Genomic DNA, 24161 nt, shown 5'->3' with positions numbered 1-24161 from the left:
TCTACGCAAACTAGTCCCTCAGTTTTAAAGCTATCTGCTTGAAACTTTCCCAAAAGTTGTCTTTCTATTGCAGGTAGTATATAAGTCGGAACGAGCCGGATCGGGCCACTATATCATATAGCTGCCATATAACTGAACGATCGGAAATGCCATAACTTTGGTGTTTTTAAAGTTAGGAAGTTGGGATTTTCTATGAGTTTTATTTTTGGCCAATTAATCCGACCTACCGAATTTCATAAGGATCGGACGACTATATCCTATAGCCGCCATATAATTGATTGATCGGAAATGCCATAACTTTGGTGTTTGTAAAGTTATCAAGTTGGGATTTTCTATGGGTTTTATTTTTGGCCAATCAATCCGACCTACCAAATTTCATAAGGATCGGCCGACTATATCCTATAGATGCCATATAACTGAACGATTGGAAATGCCATAACTTTGGTGTTTTTAAAGTTAGGAAGTTAGGACTTTTTATGAGTATTAAGAATATATGAATAATTTTGAAGAATATAATTTACAGAATATTCTGCAAGGGTATATCAACTTCGGCTCCGCCCGAAGTTTGCTTTCCTTTCTTGTTTCAAATTTATATTTGTTCCATTTTCACAATAAAAAAAAGCTAACAAACGACTTGTTGAAAGGACCGACAAACTGTTGGCTCGCAAAATTGATACCAGCAGCGAAATATGAAAAAACAACAAGAAAAAACGGAAATATGAAAGAAAAAGGCTTTGAAAAAACCAAACGAAGTTGCGTGAATTCGCGTTACCATAAAACAGAAGAAAAACTATTTTTATTTCTAAAAATTTGTATGAGAAACTATCGAATTTGTGATACCTTTTAATTTTAAATGATACAAAATAAAAAAAATAATGTACAATAAAATATTATTTAATATATGCTTTAATAGAAAGGAAAGACAATACAACATTTTTAAATAAGCTTTAAAGTTACAATAAAATATTAGTTCTAGTAAAGTTGAAACTTATAAAACGTTTTAAAGCAAAAAAAAGTAAAATAATTTGAGTTTGAAAATTATTAAAGGTTTCAAATATTGATTTTTCTAATCCGTATACCCGAAAGCAGAACTTAGGGTACCAGAATAGAGCTTCGAGTAAAGCGATTCATAGCGGAGTCGATGAATGGCATCCAAGTTCTGTCCCTGCAGCGGACATGAGGGGCAATCGGGCAATTGGAATGGAATGGCCTGGCCGGCGGGAATGGTAATGGGGGCTGGGGATGGGCGGTGTGGGAATGGAAATGGGCAGCGGATAGCACAAACAGTCAAAAGTTCCATTAGTGTCAGGCCATGAATGCTATTTACAAGCAGTTCGCGATGCGGCATGCGAGATAAGCGCTTTGACGCTCCGGCTGGGCCAAATGGAAAAACTGAATGAACAAGAAAAGCGCCGGAAAAAAATGTACTCGTAGGGGGAAGGAAACACAGTCGGCGTGCACACACAAAACGCAGTAGGGTAGGCGCAAAAAAAAAAAGCGAAAAACTTGCTGAACTAAAAATCCATTCGGCATCGATGCTGGTGCCGAGATAACAAAATGTTTGCTGCCCAGCGTCAATTGAGTCGTTTTCGCAGTCTTCGGCATTCCGACATTACGTATACGCCAAGTGAGCTGGGCCAAAGAAGCTGAAAACAAACTAAATAAATACGACCCCAGCAGATGTGGATAGGTGCACTGAGAAAAAAGGATTCTTAGTCCGAGAACAAAAGATAGCGTTGATATTAAAGTCATATTCTGTTAATACAAAAAAAGATTAAAAGTCTAAAAATACTTTAAAAATTACTTTATTAAATTTGAAATATATTTTGTGCAATAGTTATCTTATTTAATTGTTTTCTTCAAACATTAAATTTCAATTTTAAAACAAATTTTCATCTGCAACACTGTTGAACATTTAAAAATCGAAATAGAGAAATTGATCGGCTGCAAAATAACTTAGCCTATGTACATTTTTTTAAGTACCCTGAGTAATTGCAGTGTTTTTTTATGAGCTTAAGGAATAGAGCAAATGAAAATTGGCGAATTGGAGAGCAGGGGGAGAGTTACATCCAACTAAGCAACTAGGCGACTTCTGTGCACTGCAATGTCACCAGTTTGAAAATAAAAACACAAACGCCCTCACATGCATATTTATGTTTTCAGCAGTGACTGTTTGCCCAAGCACCCCTTTGCACCAAGTTGTCTGCACGGTATTTGCTCAGTTATCCTTTTTGTTTTATTTGCTTAGCGCTTCTGTGCAAAGCGGAGGATAACGAAAGACTATCTCGAGACCAAGGAGTGCCAGTGCTCGAGCAGTGCAAGGATAACCCCGACACCGGGGTTAAAGGACGGCGTTTCGGCACATCATCATCGCCATCATCCACTCGAGCTGGCAACACTCGGATTAATGTTTGTTATTATTTTTTCATTTATCGCATATATTCCTATTGTTTACCCTGTCCAATGTCTGTTTGCAGAAAGCAGACTGGAGTGTTTTTTCCTCGTTTTATTTTTTTGTCTTGTGTTCTTTGGGGGTGGTGTGAGTTTGTCTGGATTTTGTTTTTTATAAACCACTGCCGCGTGGCAAAGAAAGCCCTTAAAAATGTACATTATTGAGTGGTAAAAAGGACAAGCGAAGTGAAATCAATAAAATGATTTTGCTCTTAATTAAAGCTTATAAAAATGTTAGATTTAATGGAATATATATGTAGCGAACGTAAATTAAACTTATATTATGTAGTGGGTGGGGCCATGAAATTAATTGTAATACAAGTGCGCATGTATTTTAATCTTTTGGGAAATAGTTTATCATTGCAAATAATTTACAAAAGTAAACAAATTGTAAAAAACATATATACATTTACTGAGCGGTCAAAAGAACAAGCTGACTAGTAATCAATTAAAAGCTTGTGATGTTAATTAAGGCCTTTAAACTCATATTACCAACCGTATAAAAACCATGTAATTTGAGTTATTTCATTTTTTGTATAACCATTTGATTGGATATTTGATTAACCGACACATAATTAAATTGTCATTCGTAATTGAATTTAATCATTAAGCAATTAGTAAATGAAAATTGTGAAATCCAAATCAAATCCACGCCCCCGACCCAACGGCTCATTTACCAGCCATAACACATAACAAATTATGGTTTGCGTTTTCATAATCAGCATTCTTCATTTCCTTTGGCGAGGTGTGCCTGGCCCATGGGCAAAGGGAATTTTAACTAAATTATGTTGGCCCTTTGTTTAGTTTAGGCTGATGCCCTCTGGACACGTCACGAACGGGTTGGTTTCGGCTATGTTTCCGATTTAAATGGGACTTTGGGTTGGGCCCTGCCCCGGGGGTCTTTCCTTGGGGTTGTGACAAAAACTCGGCGGAAAAACAAATGTTTCTCAAAGTCCAACTTCATTTCCAGAACTCCCATAAGAACCGGGCATCGTAAACCATAACTAGCATTTTTGGTTTCATTAGAAGCGCTTTTCCTAGTTCTTTATCGTTTTCCCTCCCTTTTCCTACCCCTTTTTCTTGCCGATTGCACTTTTTGCCAGACATTTTTCCAGTCGGGGTCCGGTATTAGTTTTTTCCAAGGCATTAGTTTAGTGCTGGGCGTGTGCGGGTTTTTGATTTATGGTTTCGAATTGTGCGAGTTGCGTTTTTTATGTTAATTAAATTGCTTTGCCTCGGATTGGATGGGGTTGTGCTGCTGGTTTCTGGTCTGGCTCTGGCTCTGGCTGCAGAAGTGCATGTTCGCCGATGCCTGACTAAGTGCACTTGGCCAGTCAGCCATTTCAATTCTGGCCGAAAGCAAACCGACCCACGAACCGCTCTTTGACCCGCCTGAGCAAATGAACTGCAGCACGCTTATTGTCACTAAATGCTGTTGACCCAGCAGGAAGGCTTGGCTGTTGGCTCCCGTTCTGGTCCTTCTGATTCCCAATTCGAGTCGACGAGCTGTGGCAGTTATTAGAAATTCCATTATGCATGTGTATGGGCCGCCCATGTGGGCTGTGTCAACACTGACGGTCGGGATTCAGGACCCCAGACAGGTGGCTCGTCATCGGTGATACACTGGTAAATAGATCAGTTTCAAAAATGTGGTAGACTTGGGACAGTAATTATTGAAACAAAATGTATAACACCGTTTTTATTATTATTAATTTTGGCCCAAATACCATTTTAATTCTTAATTTTAATGATTACAATTGTTTTTACTGTACAAATTATGTTATTTTCTGTCTATAACATAATTATAAAATACAAGACGAAGCAGGTTTGAAAATGATTTACTATCGTAGTTTTTATAAAACAAGAAGTAAAAGTGCTTATTTTTAAAAGAGACAACTCTAAAACTTACAACCGTATTTTAAGAATAACCCTTTATCGCGGAACCAAGATTATTTCCAGTGCATTTATCGTAAGTCACCCACTCCTTTCCGAAAGGTTGCTATTTCTGGTGAATGATAAATCTTTCAATGAGCTGGCAGTCAAGCAATGAGGATGCTGATGGGAAACCGAAACAGAAACAGAAACAGGAGCGGCCTGGTAAACATGCCAGGGAGCAAAGCTGGGTCCCAACAATCTCCATTTTGAATGGAAAGCTGCAACAAAAGCCCATTAAATACCGAGACAATGCCACCCACACGTACACATGAATGCACATAGATATAATATGCCAGCTGGCCCGATATTTGTTTGTTTTTGGCCTCCCTTCATAAGGAAAGGGACTCGGCAAATTATTATGCTGTGATATTCATATCGACCCACTCCATTTCGGCAGCTTGTTTGCATTGGGTGCCTGCCACGTTTTCAGGATTTCAGGAATCCGTTAGCGAACACAGTATTTAGCCAGCAATTTCAAACTCAAAACAAATTGAACTCAGTTTAGGACAGGTCCTCAAAAGTAATCGATCAGTTTGAAACTAAAATTTTGGTTCCTTTTCTCGGATATCCTGTGCAGCACAGAAAGAAAAATCTATGTTGATAACATATATTTAAGGACTAAAAATACACATAGCAACAAAATACGAGTATGTAAAAATAACAAAAGTACTTTAAAATTATTAGACATGGATCTAAAATAAATGTTTGTAGTAAACATTTTGGAAAAAATAATAATCAAAATGAAATGATTTACCTTGAATGAAATATTTTCATCAAAATGAAATTCTTTTTATTTCTGTCGAATAAAAATTTGTAAACTTTTCCAAGCAACCTGTGGTTAGGGTGAAAATTCAGCAACTCCCTGGGACGAGCAGCAAAAAATTGCATCTAACTTTTCAATTTGGTATCACTTGCGGCTTCATCGAATGACGCACTCCGGCCAGATTGGAAAACAATAAAAAAGCGTACAAAAGTGCTGTGAAAAGAGCGTGAAAAGTGGGGCCGAAGGGTGGAAGGCCAGTTTTCCCGGCGCCCAGGGAGCAGGACGATAAGAATGGAAACAAACAAGAGCGGGGACCAGGTGCATTGATATTTAGCAGCCAGGGAAATTCCCACTCCAGAAAGGTGGGTCTTGTTTTTGGCTCTTCACTTTGGTCGCCATGTAAACAAATCGCAAAAGGATAAGGACAAGGCACTTGTAAGCTGGCACTTAGCAGAATCGAACAAATATGTGACTTTTGCACAAACTTTTTACCTTCCCAACTATATCTCGAGTGTGCGTGTGGATTTATAGACATTGTTTGGCTGCTCTCTGTTGCTTTTTGCCCAGCAAGTTGTGCACCCGGCTGTGTGCTATGATTTCTGGCTGCACCTTCCACCTAAACACTAACAAGCAAAGTTTTCCCAGCAATAAGCAAGTATTTGCGGTTGCATTTCGCCGCTCCTGCTCCTGCTTCTGCGTTTGCTTTTGCTCCGGATCCTGCTGCTGGGAAAACTCTCAGCGGGCGGGATCCGGCAACTACACTCTCCAATTTTCAATTGGCAAACAAGCGGAATTTTCGATTTCAGTGTGCAAATATTTATGTGGATAGCAAGGACTTTAAGGTACTGCTTAATTTAAGGCAGGTGTTCTACTACCTGGCAGTTGCAGATATTAAGGGTATATAATGTTCGTTGAGGTTTTAAGCTCTACACGAATTTTAAGGTATACCGTCTATTTCTGAACTTAAAATACTTTTTGTTATAAGGAAAATGTATTGTACCATATGACTTGCATAAATTCAGGATATAAGGACAAACAAACGAGAGGCAAAAACTTAAGTTAAAACAATTAATAAAGGTAGCATTGGGTAGCTTGAGGTCCTTACAGTTGGTTATGGTATCCAACCTTCCTTTTTTGTAATTCCCTGCTCTGGCCAGGACACAGAGGCAGTTGGCCAATTATGCTGGCAGGCCCCGCTGGTCATTAAGGTCAATGTGCAAGAATTCATTTTACAGCCTGCAAATGGAGTAAATGTTAAAGGGCAGCTCGACGGTGGCATTGGCATAATGAAAATCATGCTGATTTCCTCTGAAATTTTCCATGCAGTCGCAGAAGATATCGCCCGATATGCAAACAACTCCCGAAGGTAATGAATTACGCACAGCTGGCATGTAGAAAAAGAATAACAACAATTTTATTTTATTCGCCTCGCGAGAGATTTCCCAGGGACCGAATCCTTGCCTCGCATTCCACGGACTTTTTCTCGGCTTTTCCCTCCCATTTCCTCCGCCCCACAAAGGGAATTTTGGGAAAGCCGCAAATTATGTGCCATTATTCTTAAGGGCACAGCCGCATGAAATGTGACCCAAATAAGATATAAAAAATTTTTGAGTGCCTTGTTAGGCTATGTTGGAAATGCTGGCAAACGCTTGTAAAACACCAGTTCCAGAGAGGAACAGAGCCATTGGACAGGCCGTGAGTGGGAGCGAGAGGGATGAGCTGCCTTGGCGCCTTGAATTATGCTACGCATTTGTTGACAAACGACTCTGAAATGGGCGGTCATAAAGTTGCCGGAAATTGGCGTTGATTGTTTGGTATTTAATAAAAGTTGGCGAGCAAACAAGAAAATTGTCTAAGTAAGTGAAGGTCGCAGAAAGTTTTGACCTAGGATCCATAAATCAGGGAAAGCGTTTGTATTCAATGTATTAAGGCCTGCCAAAAAAGATTTATAAAACACCATTTTAGTTTTGCCCATCGACTGGCATTTATGTTTTAATGGGCTTACCATTGAAATTTAGTTATTTACAGTCTTAGTGTGGGCTTACAAATGGCCAGCCGTTTTTATTATAACATTTTCAATTTAGTAATATTTGTTTGCAGAACTGCCGCATTGAAACCCCAGTATAATCTATCAAGCTTTCGATGGCTGAAAAAACATTTATAAATCATTTAAGCGCCAAAAATGACAATCAGTTGACGAGCAACATGAACAAAAACCAGGTTGTACAGTCCTGTTCGGCAGATAGACATTTTCTATACCCTTGAATGTTTTTTGATTTCTCTTATTAAGGCTTAAAGTGTTTAAAAAAAATCGTATTTATAAATATAATTCCAATTCAATTAATTAAGTTATTTAGTTTTATTATAACTGATTTACAAATATTGCCTAGAGTTTAGGTAACAATTTTGTAGTCCAGTCGACTCTTTATGAATTTCGATGATCGAATAAAATTGAACAGCTAAATTTAGCCTCCTGCATATTTGCATGGCATTTTAAGTATTTTGGCCGCGGGTAAATACAAAACAGTGAAAACCAATGCCAAAAACAAACGCCTGCGACTGAACTGCAAGCAATTGCGGTGCAGTTAAGCGCCGGATTATGTTTTATCAGTGTCGCCAACGAGTTCGCTTTCGGACAATATTTCAATAATTTATTAAAATAAATGCACTAAATTGGAATCCCCTGGCTTTGCAGTCGCACGTTATTCCATCAGCGTTTTTTCACCTCCTTCCCTTTTCTCATTTGCAGAGCTCGTCGAGTGCGCGCTGCGCAATGTCAATTTAATAATCGAACCCCCCGCGGTGAAAAGGGGACAGCATGTGGTGCTGAGGTGCATGTACGACCTGGACGGAGCTCCACTGTACTCGGCCAAGTTCTACCGTGGTCAGCTCGAATTTTACCGCTATACGCCCGGCGAGTTCCCCAATACGAAAGTGTTTCCATTTCCCGGCATTCATGTGGATGTAAGTTATTAATTAAAAATATATTTTCAAAGAGGTGTAGTATTCTCTCACAAATAATGCGTTACTGTAGTTTTAATAGATTTTATGGATTTATTGTAGGCAAAATAGTTTTCACATAAGCTGGCTTTGTTGGGCTTATTACAGAATTAAATAAGGGCAGATTCATTCGATATTACTATTTAATATGGTTTTATATATATAACAACTTTAAAGCTGTAACTTACTATATTAATTATATATAATTAATTATTACGATCATAATTTTTAGTGGAAACAGATTAGAAAAGGATTACTTAAATGTATATAGTATTTTGTGGCCTATTACGACATCTTAAAACTGTTTGGCTAGGGTGGAACAAATTTATAAAAATACCCATATATTCATGTTCAAATTGAACAACTCTATCTGCTTTGGTATACAAATTATAAAAGGAAAACTAAATCGGGCAGTGGCAGTGGCAGAACTCGACTTATTCCGCATTAAATCATTTCGGGCCTGCAGGCTGCACTTTTTGCTGGTCATTGGACCAGCAGTCAGTCGATGGCAGGCTGAGCCAACAACCGGACCGAACCGAAGCGAAACGAAGCTCCACTTTGATGTCCTTAATTGCGCGCACACTGCATTTATTTATATTGTATATTTTAAACTTTCCGCTCATGCATATTCAGTTTGGCAGTTTTATTGTTATTGGCGGTTATTCAAAAAATGCCCGGGGACACCTGGCCGCTTGGGTGCCAGGATGCCGGAATGCCAGCTTTTGTGGGCGCTATCAACGCGAGGCTATCTGCGGCAAAAATTTCATTTAAATTTTTGCATGCTGCGTCTGAGTTTTGTCGCCCACCTGCAAAAACTGCAATTTGCCGAGCGAAAAGGGGCGTGGCCAGGAGACTGAGGTCGGAGAATTGAGTCTCGACTGGGGTAATTCTACTTTGGCTAGATTATTGAAAAAGTTTATCCAGCCGGCGGTGATGTGGGTGGCAGGCAGGTCCTTGCAATTTCGTTGCTTCGATAAAGTTGCTCCGAATCTGGCTAAATATTTCATCAGGCTATTGAGTTTGTGCCAGCGAGTTTATCTTTAGTTTTTGTACTCTCCTTTTTATTTTATTTGGCTCTTTATTTTTGTTGTTTTGTCGTCGAAAACTTTTTCTTTACCTAGCCAAAGGCAGTTTTTTCAGTCCTTTTGCTCTGCTTGCTGGTTGTTGTATTTGTATTTGTTTGTTTTTTAAGCTGTTTTAATAAATTTAAGTGCATTTCTTTGTTGGTCTCGATGTCAGATTGCGGACAGCTGTGTGAGGGCAGGTGGGGTGTCTATTTATAGTTTTCTAAGTGCAGCATAACATTATCATTTATGTAAAAAAAAAAGAGAAATACAAATATACCAGACGCTACTCGATTTTTATGCAAAGGACTGTCAAGCTAATGTCAAGCGGGTCAGGACTTTCGATAATTTGTAGAGTTTTAACTTGGCGAAGATAGGTCTCACAAATTGTGAATATTTTTACAAGTACTGCAGGGTGTAAATTTCAAAATTTTAACATTTTTTTTACTTTTATCAAATTTGTTTACTTTACTTTATAGTTATTCAAATGGGAATGTATATAATACACTAAAAAATATTTTTGCAGGGTCAAGATCAGAATGAGGTAAATGAAATCAGGTTAACCTCTCTTGAACTCGTATATTTTCGGTTACTTGAACTTATCCTATGCTTAAATACCGTACCTTTTATTTTGCTTAACAGGTAAGCAGCTCGAATGCCACCCAGGTGCTGTTGCGCAACGTGGGATTCGGTCTTTCTGGAAACTTTTCATGCGAAGTGACCGCCGATGCCCCGCTCTTCTCGACCGCCACCGCAGTGGACACCATGCAAGTTGTTGGTAAGTCTGACTCTAAGCTGATTCAAGCAAATTGGCCTAAAGTGCGCTTAAAAGCTTTCAAAGAAGCGCAGAGCGAGCGAGTGTATCGGTCATATCGGGCAGCCTTTGACATTAGTCGCCTTTGATCGCCGAGCAGCGTTCCGCGGCTGAGTTCTGAGTCCTGTGGCTGCTCCTCGGCGAAGAGGGAAAGTTTCTCGCTTCCTTGGCAATTTGCTTTTGGCCGGGTCCAAGGTCGCAGCAGCTGTTTCTGCTGGTTGGAAAAGTTTTGCGCTGAAAATTGCGTCATTAACAGGCCATTTCGTCTTTGCCAGATAAGCGGGTTTGCCGGCAATGAGGCGGTGGTGCGATGGTTCGGTGGTTTGGTGGTTCGGTGGACTCCTGCTCCTGTCTGGGGTCATTTGGTAGTCTTACCTGTGCCCCACGCATTTCACGGCTTTATGCGCTTTAAATGAGCGTAGAGCGGCGCGCTTTGAATTACGAATTTAATCAGCGCGGCAGGGTCATGAAATCCAATGAGCGCTAGTCCGTTTCGGCTTAACAATTATTTGCCTCTTGCGCAGCCAGCAGTTGCTGAAATTGGTACACTAGGAATTTAAATGTGCTATAAAAATGTCTCTAAGAATTCTTAAATTAGTATAAACAAGAAAGGAAAGCTAACTTCGGGCGGAGCCGAAGTTGATATACCCTTGCAGAATACTCTGTAAATTATATTCTCCAAAATTATTCATATGATGCATTCTTAATACTCATAAAAAATCCCAACTTCCTAACTTTAAAAACACCAAAGTTATGGCATTTCCAATCGTTCAGTTATATGGCAGATATAGGATATAGTCGGTCGATCCTTTGAAATATGGTAGGTCGGATTGATTGGCCAAATATAAAATCCATAGAAAATCCCAACTTCCTAACTTTACAATCACCAAAGCTCTGGCATTTCCGATCAATCAGTTATATGGCAGCTATAGGATTTAGTCGGCCGATCCTTATGAAATTTGGTAGGTCGGATTGATTGGCCAAATTTAAAACCCAAAGAAAATTCCAACTTCCTAACTTTACAAACACCAAAGTTATGGCATTTCCGATCAATCAGTTATATGGCGACTATAGGATATAGTCGGCCGATCCCGGCCGTTCCGACTTATATACTGCGTGCAAAGGAAAGAAGGGTGTGTGCAAAGTTTCAATTCGATAGCTTTAAAACTGAGAGACTAGTTTGCGTAGAAACAGACAGACGGACAGACGGACAGACGGACATGGCTATATCAACTCAGGAGGTGATCCTGATCAAGAATATATATACTTTATAGGGTCGGAGATGTCTCCTTCACTGCGTAGCACACTTTTGACCAAAATTATAATACCCTCTGCAAGGGTATAAAAATGTGTTTTTTTTGTTTTATGTTTTTAGAAAATTTTTATAGTTTTGAAATCACAAGTACTTATTTGTTTGTTTTTAAATCCAGCGTTTAGTCGCAAAAGATTTTTATAATTTAATTATTCAATAGTTTTGCATCACAGTTTTCAAATATTTATGTGAAAATTTACTCTTAGCATAAACAATACAACTATGGATTTAAAAAGTGTTTGCCTTGCAATTTGCTTAATTTTTTTATATTAAATGGAGTAGGTCTTAAAAATTTTAATCTTTTAAATGGAGAGCAAGATACCTTTTGAAGTTTTGTTATATTAAAGCCCTATTTTGTCCTGAGTGCATGGTATTAAAAGCACAACAATGGGGCAACCACTTGTCCGTGCTTTTTGTGGGTGTGTGCAGCCATATGGGGCGTATGCGTAATGCGACCTGAATCGATGGCCCAGCTCTAGAGCTCGTCAGAGTTAATCTTTCTATCCGCTTGGCCTCAAGCATTCGAGAAATGCGCTCCGACAGCTAAATTGCGCTTTAGTCGCTGATTTTTATGCCACTTGCTGGGCAGGATTCATCCCGCGTTGTCCTGAACCCCTTCGAGAGTCCTTCGAGCCGAGGGAAAGCCCGCTGTGTGTGCGTGTGTTTGATTGAGAGCTCGTCTGGGTTAATGGCTCACTGGCTGCTTGTTGCCCAGCATTAAGCATTCAGATGTCTGCCGTTCTGGCCTGGCCTTTATTAGATTGCCATTGGCTTCGCCGTTTGCCGCTTTTGCCTTTGCCTTTGCCCCCCGCCAGCTGTCTGCCTTATATTTAACGCCGCATTTAGCCCATTTAATTGGCCGCTTTTGCGTAACTAGCATCTGGGGATTAAAGCCTTTGATCGTGTATTTGTGTATTTGCTTTAAATTCATGAGGCCGCCCTCAAGGACGCCTCGCAACTGATTAAAGTTTCATTACAAGCTGCGGCATTTAATTGGTTGCTCTCCGGCCCTCGGTCCCTGGGACCCACATACATCAATGCTGGATAAGCCAGTTGGGAACTGACACACTGACAGGCCCCGGCAACATTCCCAGCCTCAAATCTCGGGCTTTGGCGGTTATGCCCTGGCTCTGTATCTATATCTTGCGGGCTGTAAGTTCGTTTGACTGTGTTTTCGGCTGTAGGCTTCTGCGGCTTTGGCCTAATGTCGTCGACACTAAAACCCCAATAACTTGCTGGCTAAACAATAAATTACTGTAGCCAACAGCAGGCAGAAACAGCCACGGACACCATATTGTTTGTACACAGAGAAAAAACCTCACAACCCCAAAAGCTGGCCATGAGATGTTATTACCTAGTACATTTCGTTTAACAACTAAGTTTAAGTCATGGAAAATACAAGAAAGACTTATTGCGATTTAATCTTCCCTAAAAGCACATATTTGCATTAATTTTTTTTGTGTTTATTAAAACAAAAATTTAAGTGTAAGGATAGTCGCTGTTTTTTTCTGTGCTATGTCAAGGTTTCGTTGGGTAAATCAGATTTTCTTGGCTTTAATGACTGCCTTGCTCATCTCATCTGCGTAAACTTGCGCTTTAATTTCATCGATTCAGCGCATAGTTTTCCCGATGGCCGCCTGATGTTTTATGCAACGAGTCAGAGTCAGTCAGTCGCTTTCATCCAGGTTTAGTTCTGCGCACTCATTCGCTTATGCAGCCGCGTCGTGCTCGGTGTAAATAACTCTGAGGTTTAATCGTGTGTTAATGAGCTCAAGTGGCAATCAGATTGCGGCCCAAGGATCCTGCGAGGAGCCCGCTGAAAGGAGGTTGAACGCAGGCCTGCGTCTCGGCGTCGGCGTGGCACATAAAATAAACACTTTGTCCTTGCGGGGCGGGCCATTCATGGCGTTCAGCCGGCTTCAAGGACATCGGGGGGGAGGCGGGCGCTAAGTGGGTGGCTGGGCCCAAAAGTTATGCTAATTCGGGCTTTCATTAAGTCACATCTCCGCCCCCATCCTTTTCGGCTGGCACGAGTCAAAAGTTTATAGTTGGCAAACATTTGGGCAGACTTAAGTTTAATAACTTAATGACACGAGTCGAGGCCGAAACCAAGTGCAAAGTAGGCTGGTCAGCTGCTAAATTAAGCTCAAAAGGCCCCAAATCACACTGTTCGAGATTTATGCCAAACAAAATATATTTTTTAAAACATTTTATAGTTGTGTTCTTTAGGTGTAATAAACTTGATCTACCTTGTGCTTTGTGTTTCTAAAGTTGTTTTAGTAAACAAAGTACTTTCTTTGGAATTTCCGTAAATTTAATTAACTACCATCAAATCAAAAATAGATTAATTTTCAAAATTTTACAATTTGCAAAAAAAGTGGTACATGTTTTTTATTAAAGAAAGTGAATTCTATGAATTTTTTTCAAAAATCTGATTACTTCCGGTCAGTGTACTTTCTCAGACTGACCCTTATTAGGGAAAATTTGACGATGGAGTCTCAAAGGCAAAGCCAAAGCAAAGACCCGGCCAAGAGGCAGTCGATGCTGGCCCGCAAAAAGGTCAAAATCTGCAAGGCAAAAAGCGCAGGCCAAAACGTCCAGAAGGACGGGGAATTAGAAAGCGAGCCACACAGAGTCCCAGAAAGTTGCCTCGAGGCGGTATAAAAGAGCAAAGTTGCTGCCGCCTTTGTCATGGAAATTACTTTCTTCATTAGTTACTTTGTTGCTCTCTGGGTCTTGTGGTAGTAGTTGCCTGGCTGTTCCCGTCCAAGCTCCGTCTTGGTTGACTTAATTAAAAAGTTAAGCATGGCGAGAGCCAGGATCTTCGTTTTGCGGTTGTGATTGAAGGGTTCTCCGCCTTCAGTTATCCGTCTATTAATGTGTTTTGTGTCAGTAGGTCCGGGCTAATTGAATTGTCCCGCGCTAAGCTTTTTCCCATTTTCCAAAAGAAGTTAAATTCAAACGGTCATCTGCATTCGCTGGAAAATGCCATTTATTGTAGCCTATAACATATTTAATTAAATTAACTTTAAAAAAATTTCCGCAACCAAAACTTTATTTTTATTATTTCATTTTCGATTCACAAATTTAAACTAACAAAATGAACCGATTGCATAAAAATATAACTTGGCAAAATCATTTTTCAAGTAGAAACAACATTCGTTTATAAAAAAATAAATAAAATCGAAATTGATTAATCCTTTCGGTGATATTTTCCCTATTTTTCAGAGCTGCCCGAGAAGCGTCCGCAGCTTTTCACGGAAAACACACGCTATGAGCCCGGCGATGTCCTGCGGGCCAATTGCAGCACTCCCCCGTCGCGTCCGCGGGCGGAACTTACATTTACCATCAACAACATGGTGGTGAGTACTTTCAACTCCGCTCCGCAATCACTCCAATGAAATATTACCGACCTGGCCGGTCGGTCTGCTTCAATTTATTTCATGTTTCTGGGAAGAGTGGAAAACAAATCTGACAGCGGGTCAGCGGCTATTTTGTGTTCAAAGCCGGGGCGAATCCTTTGAAGTGCTTGTCTATTCTGCTGAGAAATGAACATGAAAATGGGCTAGGACAAGACTTTAATCAAAAGGGTTCTGCTCCGTTTTCTTTTTTGGTTTTTCCAGCCTTTGCCTGGGGGGCTCGTCCATCCGTCAACATGGCGTATGCGCAATTTCACAGCCTGCCAGAGAGCGTGAGGATTGTCATGTGTATTAACAATGCATGTGAGGACGCAGAAACTGGCAGAGTGTGAGAAAAGCGGCCGCATCTGTGGCCCGAATGCCCGTTTTGTCATTTAGTTACTGTGAAATACAGATTTCTATGCGGCCGCAAACACAATCCCAGATCTTTTGTCGAGTGCCAGTGCTGTCGAAACAAATTACAACAAATTACAAGCTTTTAATTGTTAGAATGAGTGTTGAATGCAAAAAACATTTTGGTAATAAAAAAGGTATATTCAAAATCGGAATATGTTTTGAGATAGTCTAAAATATCTAGTGTGAAAATTTTAACTTATTTTTAAATTATGTTAAATTTTGGAAGTTTTTAGAACTTTGAAATCAAAAAATTTTCAAATATTTAATTCAACGTAGAATTTAGCTAAACGTAATAAAATTTAAAATAAAAATTTATATATTCCTTTTTTTTTTGCTGAATATTAGGTTATTAAAAGTTATACAAAAATATTTTCTTTAAATAAATAAGTAATTCTCTAAATTTTTGAGTAGATATTATCAGAATTTTGGAGCATTGTCTGATTACTTTTTAGGAGAACAAAGATTTATAGCTAATATGCCAACGCTGGGTCTCGATCCTCAGCAGTCACAGTTGTGTGCAGGCTCCTTCCAAAACTCTCATGGTTGTTATTCCGTGGGGATTTTCACTTTTGGTTGCTGTCGCATTGCCATTGTTGTTCTGTGAGCTCTTCCCTTGCAATTTTATGAATATGCATGCCACATGCTCGCTCCACTTCATTTTCCTGCTTATAATTTCGACCCAGGCCCCGATGTCAAGAGCAGTTCAGGTTCAGAATCGGTCAAGGCAAGGCTCCTGTTTTTCGCTCTATTTGCGGTTGAAAAGGGTTGTGTCTGAGCCAGAGGCACTTGAAACTAAGGAGTCTGTGGATCCTGCATCCACGTGCTTAACAGGTTGTCCACGTTTTTTTTTTATTTTGTCATTCAACAGCAAGTGCAACTGCATTAAGCTCCCCTTTGATTTTCGACCTGCTTGCTATGCCAAAGATGAGTCCTGCAGAGCGGTTGGGAAAATTGTTTATGGTACGGGCGTAGTTTAGGTTGAATGCATAATTTTCTATCACAAAAGCTTCCAATTGGTTTGCGGTTGGGAAAATATTATGCGGGATGAAAAACCAACCAAGCCAGTGCGTGTGCGGACTGCTGAGAATTTTAGCTCATACTGTTATCACTGAATAAAGGTCTGAGCCAGGCACTGGAATAAAACCAAATGTATGTAGGAAATATAAGAAAAAATTTGATAACAATCAAGAGTTTAAATGCGAAAATTGCTGCTATTTATATGCTTATTTAATTGATTGAACTCCAGTGCCCAATATATTTTTACTTATAAGTATTAGACTAGGCTGCAACTTCGATAAAGAGATATATCATCGCATTTCTGGTTGCTGATTTTATTAGCACAAATCCCCTTTAAGGAAATGCTCTCTATTAGTCTTCAAAAGGCAGCAGTGTTGTCAATGCCGTTGAAAAATGGTTGCCACACTCCAGAAGCGCACTTGGCAAGCTCGCATTAAACATGATAAATGAATTCAAATCATTTGCACCGCAATAACTCGCAGCCGGAACGAGGGGGAAATTTCTGGCGAATATTCAAACGGGTTGTGTTGCCTGAAAATGAAATGATAGCTTATCGGCAATGCCTCTCCAAATGCCAATGATGCTGTGCGGTGCGGCTGTTGCGGGTTCAAGGGGCGCTCCACAGGATGTTGAAGGGAATGGAAGGGGCGAGAGGAGCTGCAAGGATATTGAGAACTTTTGGCAACGCCAACCAATCGCAGAGAGACAACAAACAGTAAGCAAACGTGGCAGACATTGACTAAAATTGAGTAGAAAACGATACCGCAATAGGAAGATATATTACAATTGCCGATCACAGGAAACAAATGAATATTTCATGCTGTGCAAATCAACATGACCATGGGGTGTGGGCGGAAAACACACTCACGCACACACTCAAGCACTTCCTACATTTCCTGCAAAGTTTACGTTAAAAGGTGCGCCGGCAAGGAGCCACAACTTTCTGTTGACAAAAGTTTTTGCGGTGAAATGCCACAGGAGTAATTTGCAAGAGGTCCGGACCCAAAACTGCCTCTCCACCATCGCTTGAAAAATCATTCCAACAAACGAACAGCAGCGGTCAGCATTATAATGAAGAAAACAGTTTCTTAAATAGAGAAAACACAAATTTTTGTGTATTTCTGAGTGAAAACAATACAAATTTTACAACAAAATTAAATTTCTGCCAGTCGTTGCCGTTGGCGACTGCAAAAAGCTGAAGAAAATTATTCTATTTTAAAAATTTGTTCGACCAATAGAAAATAATAAATACATAAAATACATTTTCCAAAAGAACAATTTAAGGGGGGATTTTAAAAGGTTTTAAAAATATTCAGCAATGCTAGCCTTGTTGTAGCATAGAAATGTGATGAAATATTCCTAAAATAAAAATATATAAATAATTGCCTTTAGAAAAGTGGAATTACAAAAAATGACAAGACTGTCATCTACTTTTATTCTCCGTTAAATTATGCAGATGTAGCTACTATTTTGGCCCCACCTGTATCTTTACATCCACACCGAGCCCGGTGACATATGTGCCTTCGGTTTAAGACTGCCGCTCCGGCTCCATTTCGGGCTCCTGGCGTTTCCGCCCTGGGGCCCAGGCATTAATCATTCGGCATGTAAATTGCCAATTAATAACTGCTGCATGTCATTTGGCGTCGGCTTAAAAATGCCACGCAGAATTTGCCATCATCAGGGTTGAACGAACGGATGGAAGAACGTCGGAATCTTGCAGGGGCGCTTGCCAAACTTCTAGGCGCATTCGCATTAATGAAGACAAATAGCATTTGAGCCCTGCCAAATTTAGCGGAAAATTGAAAAAAGCTTCGCATCCAGCAGTTGGCAGCTCCTTTATGCCATAGTTTTTGCTGTTTTTTTATATACCATACCTCCTAGCATTCTTGGCAGCCAGTAAACCAGCTACCAGTTACCAGTAGCAGTAACCATTCGCAGAGATATTGCAGTGCTATCCACAATTTATTTGTTATTGATACGCCGGCAATGCATTGGACACACAAACGCGTGCATAAAGAGCTGGGGGACAAATTGTGCACTATATTGGATGAAATATAAAATATATTTATTGTATTTTTGCATCGTCTGGGAGGGCGGTGCCATCCTGGTTTCGGTTGAACGAACGCATGAAAATTTATGCCTGCAGACAAAGTGTCACTTGGGAATGAAATTGGTAAAAACCCAAAATTTCAGAAATTATTCACTCCTGTTATAAGATAAATTGAAATATTTAAACAACGAATCGATTTCTTGTTAAATTTTCGTAGTGTAGAATTACTAAAAAAATTTTCACAAGTTGCATTTAATAACTTACAAATAGGTATACATTTTATCAAATTTTCAAATATTTCCAGAAAATAAATTTGAAAAAAGTTTTTATCATTCTGAAGCATTTCTTTTTCTAAATTTATGCGCAATCGTTTTTGTTTTTATACCCTTTTAAGAGTAACATAATTTCAGTCAAAATTTTCAACACATTGAAGGAAACTGTTCCGACCCTGCACTGTATCTATATATAATATATTCCTGACAAAACTCAAGCTGGTTTAAAAGATACATATCTCTTAAGACTCGTGGTTTGATTTTCTAAAAATCTGCATTCAGATTTGTTAATTTGACGCTGATCAGTTTTTTGACCCGATTTCAAAGTGATATACCCCTACAGAATTGTGATTTGATTCTGCAAAAAACTGCATTAAAATTTTTCGTTTTGGCGTTGATCAAATTTTTGACCCATTTTCATGTCAGTTATTTACAAGTTTCCGATGTGTTAAAAAGAGGTTACCACATTTGGACTTCTAGAGTCCATAACTTCGCCAAATTTTAACCGATTTCAAAGTGACATACCTCTATAGAATTGTGATTTGATTTTGCAAAAAACTGCATTTAAATTTTTCGTTTCGGCGTTGATCAAATTTTTGACCCATTTTCATGTCAGTTATTTACAAGTTTCCGATGTGTTAAAAAGAGGTTACCACATTTGGACTTCTAGAGTCCATAACTTCACCAAATTTAAACCGATTTCAAATTGTCATACCTCTAAAGAATTGTGATTTGAATCTGCAAAAATCTGCATTTAAATTTTTCCTTTTGGCGTTGATCAAATTTTTGACCCAATTTCATGTCAGTTTCCTATTACTTGTAAAAAGGTCACGCATAATTGGACTTGAAGAGACCATAACTTTTCCAAATGTAGGCATATTTTTAAGTGGCGTACCTTTTGTGATTTAATTCTCTAAAAATCTGCAGAACAAATACCCATATTATCTTAGATGTATTTATTTGTAAGGAATAGAAGCATGGGCTTGGCGAAATTTGCTTCTTCTCTTTTTTACGTAAGCCTTAAAAACTGATTTCAGAGCTAAAAACTTTTAGTTGGAAAAACTACATAATCCACACCTGTGTCTAATGGTTTAGAAACAAAAAAAGAATTCCAAAGCACTAAAAGCTCCATAAATAAGCCAGAAAAACAGGCAAATTGTACAATTGTCTTTATAGTTCAGCAATAAATAAAATATTTCAAAAAGAAGATGGCTTTAAAACGAAACCAAAGCGATCTAATATGGGTCACTTCTTTTTTGGGTGGTAAGTTAAAAACTATGAGCTTCTAGCAGAGGTTTACGTACGCAAAAATATCCCCAAAGGTGCTCATATTTCAGCAATAAATAAAATAAAGCAAAAAGAGGATTACTTGGATGTGTTTCACAACGAAAGCAGGCGATCCGGAGTGTCTCATAAAGTAGTTTTATTTCGGGCTTATCGCGGGCCCACACTCCATTAGTTTTGACATTTTCAAAACTGCTACTAAGCTGCAAAACGAAATGCAACCATGGCCGAAATTCACACATAAGTTTCGGCCCTGAATTCTTCAGAGACAACTATTAAAAATATATAATTTGAATTTTTGTAGAGAGATCCGAGCAGAAAAAAAATATAGAAAACTGGCAAGAAAAATACGGAAATGGAAGGAGAACTTGTGCTGCGTATGGGGAAAAATTATTTATCAAAGCGCAAATCCTTTCGCATACACAGAGGAAAGAGACTTGGCGATGGCGAGTGGCAGATTCTCCTATGGCAACAATTTTACAGTGAATTGCACTAAATAACTGCCATTAAGCATAAAAGCTGTTCTCGCATGAAGGAGCTGCTGGCAGCATTTAAGCCAAATGCAAGTTTAAGCATCTTAGAGCTGGCGCAAATAAAGTGGACTTACGCAGCAAGGACATGGACAAGGCCTGGGATACAGAAACAGATACGGATACGGATGATGCGGATGCAGACCAATACGGGTGCAGGCCAAATGAAAGCCAGAAATGACGCATAAGAAATACAGTTCCAAACGGCAGAAGCAAAGGCTCAGAAATGCTGGGAAAGCCTGAATACAACCGGCTGAAACTTTCGTCAAATGCGTCGTAGTTTTAACCCTCTTCGTTTTTTAGCCAGGCGGTGCTGGCCATGTTCAATGTCCCAAGTTCCATGTCCAAAGTCCTTGCAGCCACTAATATGTGCGATTGTGTGGTGCTTCCGGATTTTTTTCATGATTCTGACTTTGAAAGCGCTTAGGGTATATTGTTTTTAAACCTATTGAGTAAATGTTTGGATCAATATAATCCCCTGACTTATGTCCGAGAATGGACTTAGAAAGGCAAGCCTTTGTAAATGCGTAACAATTCTGTATTAATCTTTTAAAACCTTAACAGTAAATACAGACATGTTATCAACTAATCGAAAATGAAATTTGGAACTTGCTAAATTAAATAAAATAATTAAATCAATAAGTGAATTTTAAAATATGGCTTTAAACATTAACATATTCTAACGTATCAGCATTTAAAAAAAAACCTAACATTCGTTTCATAGAACTTAAAACTACTTTTGTTTTTATTTAAGTTTTGTTTTTTGAAGGGCAAATTTCCGGCGAGTTTAGTTTCTAACTCATTTTTTCAATCCTTTGTGTGTTTGTTTTTTGCTCAGACGCCGCTGCTTTTTGCTGCATTGCATTAACACAGATAAAGTTCCTTGATACATAATTTCCATGCATACAGAAGTGTCTCCCAGCACATGTGGCAAATCCCCGACTGCCCTGATACTCCGCCCCCTAAAAATACCCAACCCCCCCGCCGCCACTGCTCTTTAGCAAACTGTGCCAACTTGCAAATGGCGACAAGATGCTGGCTGGCAAAAGTTTTTTCCTTCTGCTCGGTCCGTCCAAACGGCCAAAAGGAGAAGTACAAACAAAAGTATTACGAGCGTGAGGGCTAAACGTTGCCAAATGCTGGAGCCTCTCCCCGCCACAAGCCCCTCGAGCGCCTTAAAATATGCAAATGCATTTGCGAGCGTAAAATAAACAGGCGCAGTCTAAAATTATAATCCCCTGTTCGCTTCCCTAAGCACTACAAAAAAAAACCCACTTTAAATCAAGATAGGGTTTTTAAGCTCTAAAGAATTTGTTCTCTCTGCATGATCACTATATTTATTATATCATCGTTAGGCGGACTAGAAAAAAAAAGATTTTCAATAACTTTTTTCTTCTGCTTAAAAACTAGTTTGCCTTTTCAATGTTTCAGTGTAAGACATTAAAGTTCCTTTCCCATGCCGTTTTGAATAAATTAAACTAATATGTTATATATTCTTTTGTTTTCTTTTTCAAGCATATAATATTAAAATGTTTTATTTAACATATCAAATATAAAATATAGAAGAATGAAAATATGAATATTAAAGTTTCAATAAATTTTGTCAGTAAACCAATCAAAAATGTAACTCATGTTTTTCATTAGTCAATGAAATCTCAATTAAGGACGTCTAGCAATATTTAAACAAACTTGTTCCACATTCCAACAAGGAATAAAATATTTTAAAATAACTTTTTACATCTGTTCTTGTAGATAACCAACGTGGAGACCCAGTACATTCGCACCATTGATAATCTGATTGCCTCACGGATCGCGCTGAAACTGCAGCTGCAGGGCGTTCACTTTTCCAGCGTGAATCCGGCCATCTACAATAGCGTTTACGGCCTGAACTCGGTGTACGGCCATGGCGGTCCGGTTTATGCACCGAATCCGAATCCGGGAGGATTACTATTGCGCTGCTCGGCGCAAATCGGGGATCTGTACCAGGAGGTCAAGGAAATCGAGCTGGGAACACCGCAAAAGGATCCGGTACCGGCACGTGGTAAGTTTCCGATGGCCACCAGTCTATTACGAACGAACCAACTGACTTCCGTTTTCCGGTTTTTCTCCGGCTCTTCCGGTTTTCCGCTTGCAGTTACACTCTCATCCGACTCGAGCTTGAAGAACTTTTTCAGCTCGTATTTCTCGACCTCGGCATCGGCGGCATCGCGACTCCTGCCCGGCGTCTATATGGCGCCGTTCATAATGGCCATGCTGGCTGGATTATTCCGGCTAATTGAGGTTGTATTTGAGACCTGCGATGCCAGCCGGCGGCCAGCAGCCAGACATTTGATGACACATTCCAAGAAGCGAAGGAGCTCGGAGCAGGGTCCAGCTCTTCTGTCCAGCTGCAGCGCCTCCAAGGCGTCCAGACAGCAACTGGCCTGGCCAGAATCAATGACGGATGATCTGGCCTAGGCGTGTGTTACCAATTAGTTAAAGCCCTAAGTAATTCAAGATATATGGTGGGAACTTACTAGGCCTGCGAAATTAATAAGTATTTAGGTGATCAATATTTATATTGTATGGAACACGAACACAAGGCTTGATACGAAGTTTATCACGCAACATTTGAACATACTAAAAGTCATTCTAATAGTAATAAACAGTTTTTGATGCCAGCTAAAGTTCTCAAATACAAATTTATTACCCATCAGTTCAACATTTATTATTTAAACAGGTCTAGTAAATACCCTAACTTTGTTGATTTCAAGGATCTTCATTTGATGACTGCTTTTCATGTTGATTTTCATTTTACACCATAAAAACGCACTGCGAGATGTGGTGTCTACTAGCGAGCTAAAGAGAAAAAAACAAATTAAATTTAAGCAAACATTTATAAACTAGCCTAGTCGTAAACAAACAAAACAGGAGGTTGGACAGCAGGACAGAAGAGTTTAAAACCTATAAAGCAGGACGTACACAATTCAAATATAAATGTTTACACGAAAGAGAAGCAAAATGAAAATATATTAAGTACATGAAATTACTGATTCTACTTTAAATGTGCAAATTAACAGAAAAATAAATAGAGCAAAAAAACAAAGCAAAGCCAGAAATCAAAGGTGTGTGTTCGAAAAACGAGGAAAATGTGTGTAAAATATATTTAAAGAAACATATTAAATTAATTTAATTTAAAGTAAATAAATCAAAGCCTTGTATGGGCATATTGTAAATGGTGGTGAAATTAAATAAAATGTGTGTTAATTTTAAATATTGTCATGGTATTTTTCTCTTTGCATGACTTATTTTTAAAAGTCATTTTAGATTTGTCATAGAATTTAATAAAATAAGGGAGAAGTTAAGTGTGAGGTAAGTTTATAAAATAATCATTATGTTAGTTGTTGAGCTTTGTCCCATTTTGTTTCAAGTTTGGAAAGGAGTTTTGACCGGTGACGGTGACCCAAGGGATTTTCCGATTCAACAAATTTTCACTGTTGATTTTTGGCGTTAAAATTCTTACTCAACATTTTTACAACAAAGGATGGTTTTTTTTGCAGCTCACCCTTTCTGGTTATTGTCTGCATTTAGTTTGCCTGCCAAAGTGTGAAAAAACTTGCCGTTACGCAGCGGAAGATCTGAAAGAAATATAGAAGAAGGAATCTAGTACAATGCAATGCACACTCCCCTTCCGCTTTTCTCGCACTTTTCCTTCGTTTTTTACCATTTCCGTTCTGCATGCGCATTTTGTATTATATTTTGTGCTTCCTAGTTTTCCCCAACGCTTTTCCGAAATTATTGAAGCGCGCTTTGTTATTTCTTTTCAATTGCGGCCGAGAGAAGTCGTTTCTATTCTTTTTTCCAAGGGGTTCGTT

General features: G+C 39.1%; 1 protein-coding gene across 2 annotated transcripts in view; it reads left to right on the top strand.

Annotated features, from left to right (window-relative positions):
- Positions 1-23560, top strand: part of LOC108037392 — a 49997-nt gene extending 26437 nt beyond the window's left edge. For both annotated transcript variants that reach the window (XM_044458877.1, XM_044458878.1), the window contains exons 3-7: positions 7899-8113; positions 9856-9991; positions 14568-14701; positions 22060-22348; positions 22442-23560. In XM_044458877.1, the coding sequence (XP_044314812.1) occupies positions 7899-8113; positions 9856-9991; positions 14568-14701; positions 22060-22348; positions 22442-22764 (1097 nt within the window). In that variant the 3' untranslated portion in view covers positions 22765-23560. The remainder of the gene's footprint in view (positions 1-7898; positions 8114-9855; positions 9992-14567; positions 14702-22059; positions 22349-22441) is intronic.
- The last annotated feature ends 601 nt before the right edge of the window (positions 23561-24161 follow it).

The sequence above is a fragment of the Drosophila rhopaloa genome, unplaced genomic scaffold (assembly GCF_018152115.1).
Source record: "Drosophila rhopaloa isolate 14029-0021.01 unplaced genomic scaffold, ASM1815211v1 contig_178, whole genome shotgun sequence".
In the NCBI taxonomy this organism is placed as follows: domain Eukaryota; kingdom Metazoa; phylum Arthropoda; class Insecta; order Diptera; family Drosophilidae; genus Drosophila; species Drosophila rhopaloa.
This window is presented reverse-complemented; position numbering and strand designations above follow the sequence as displayed.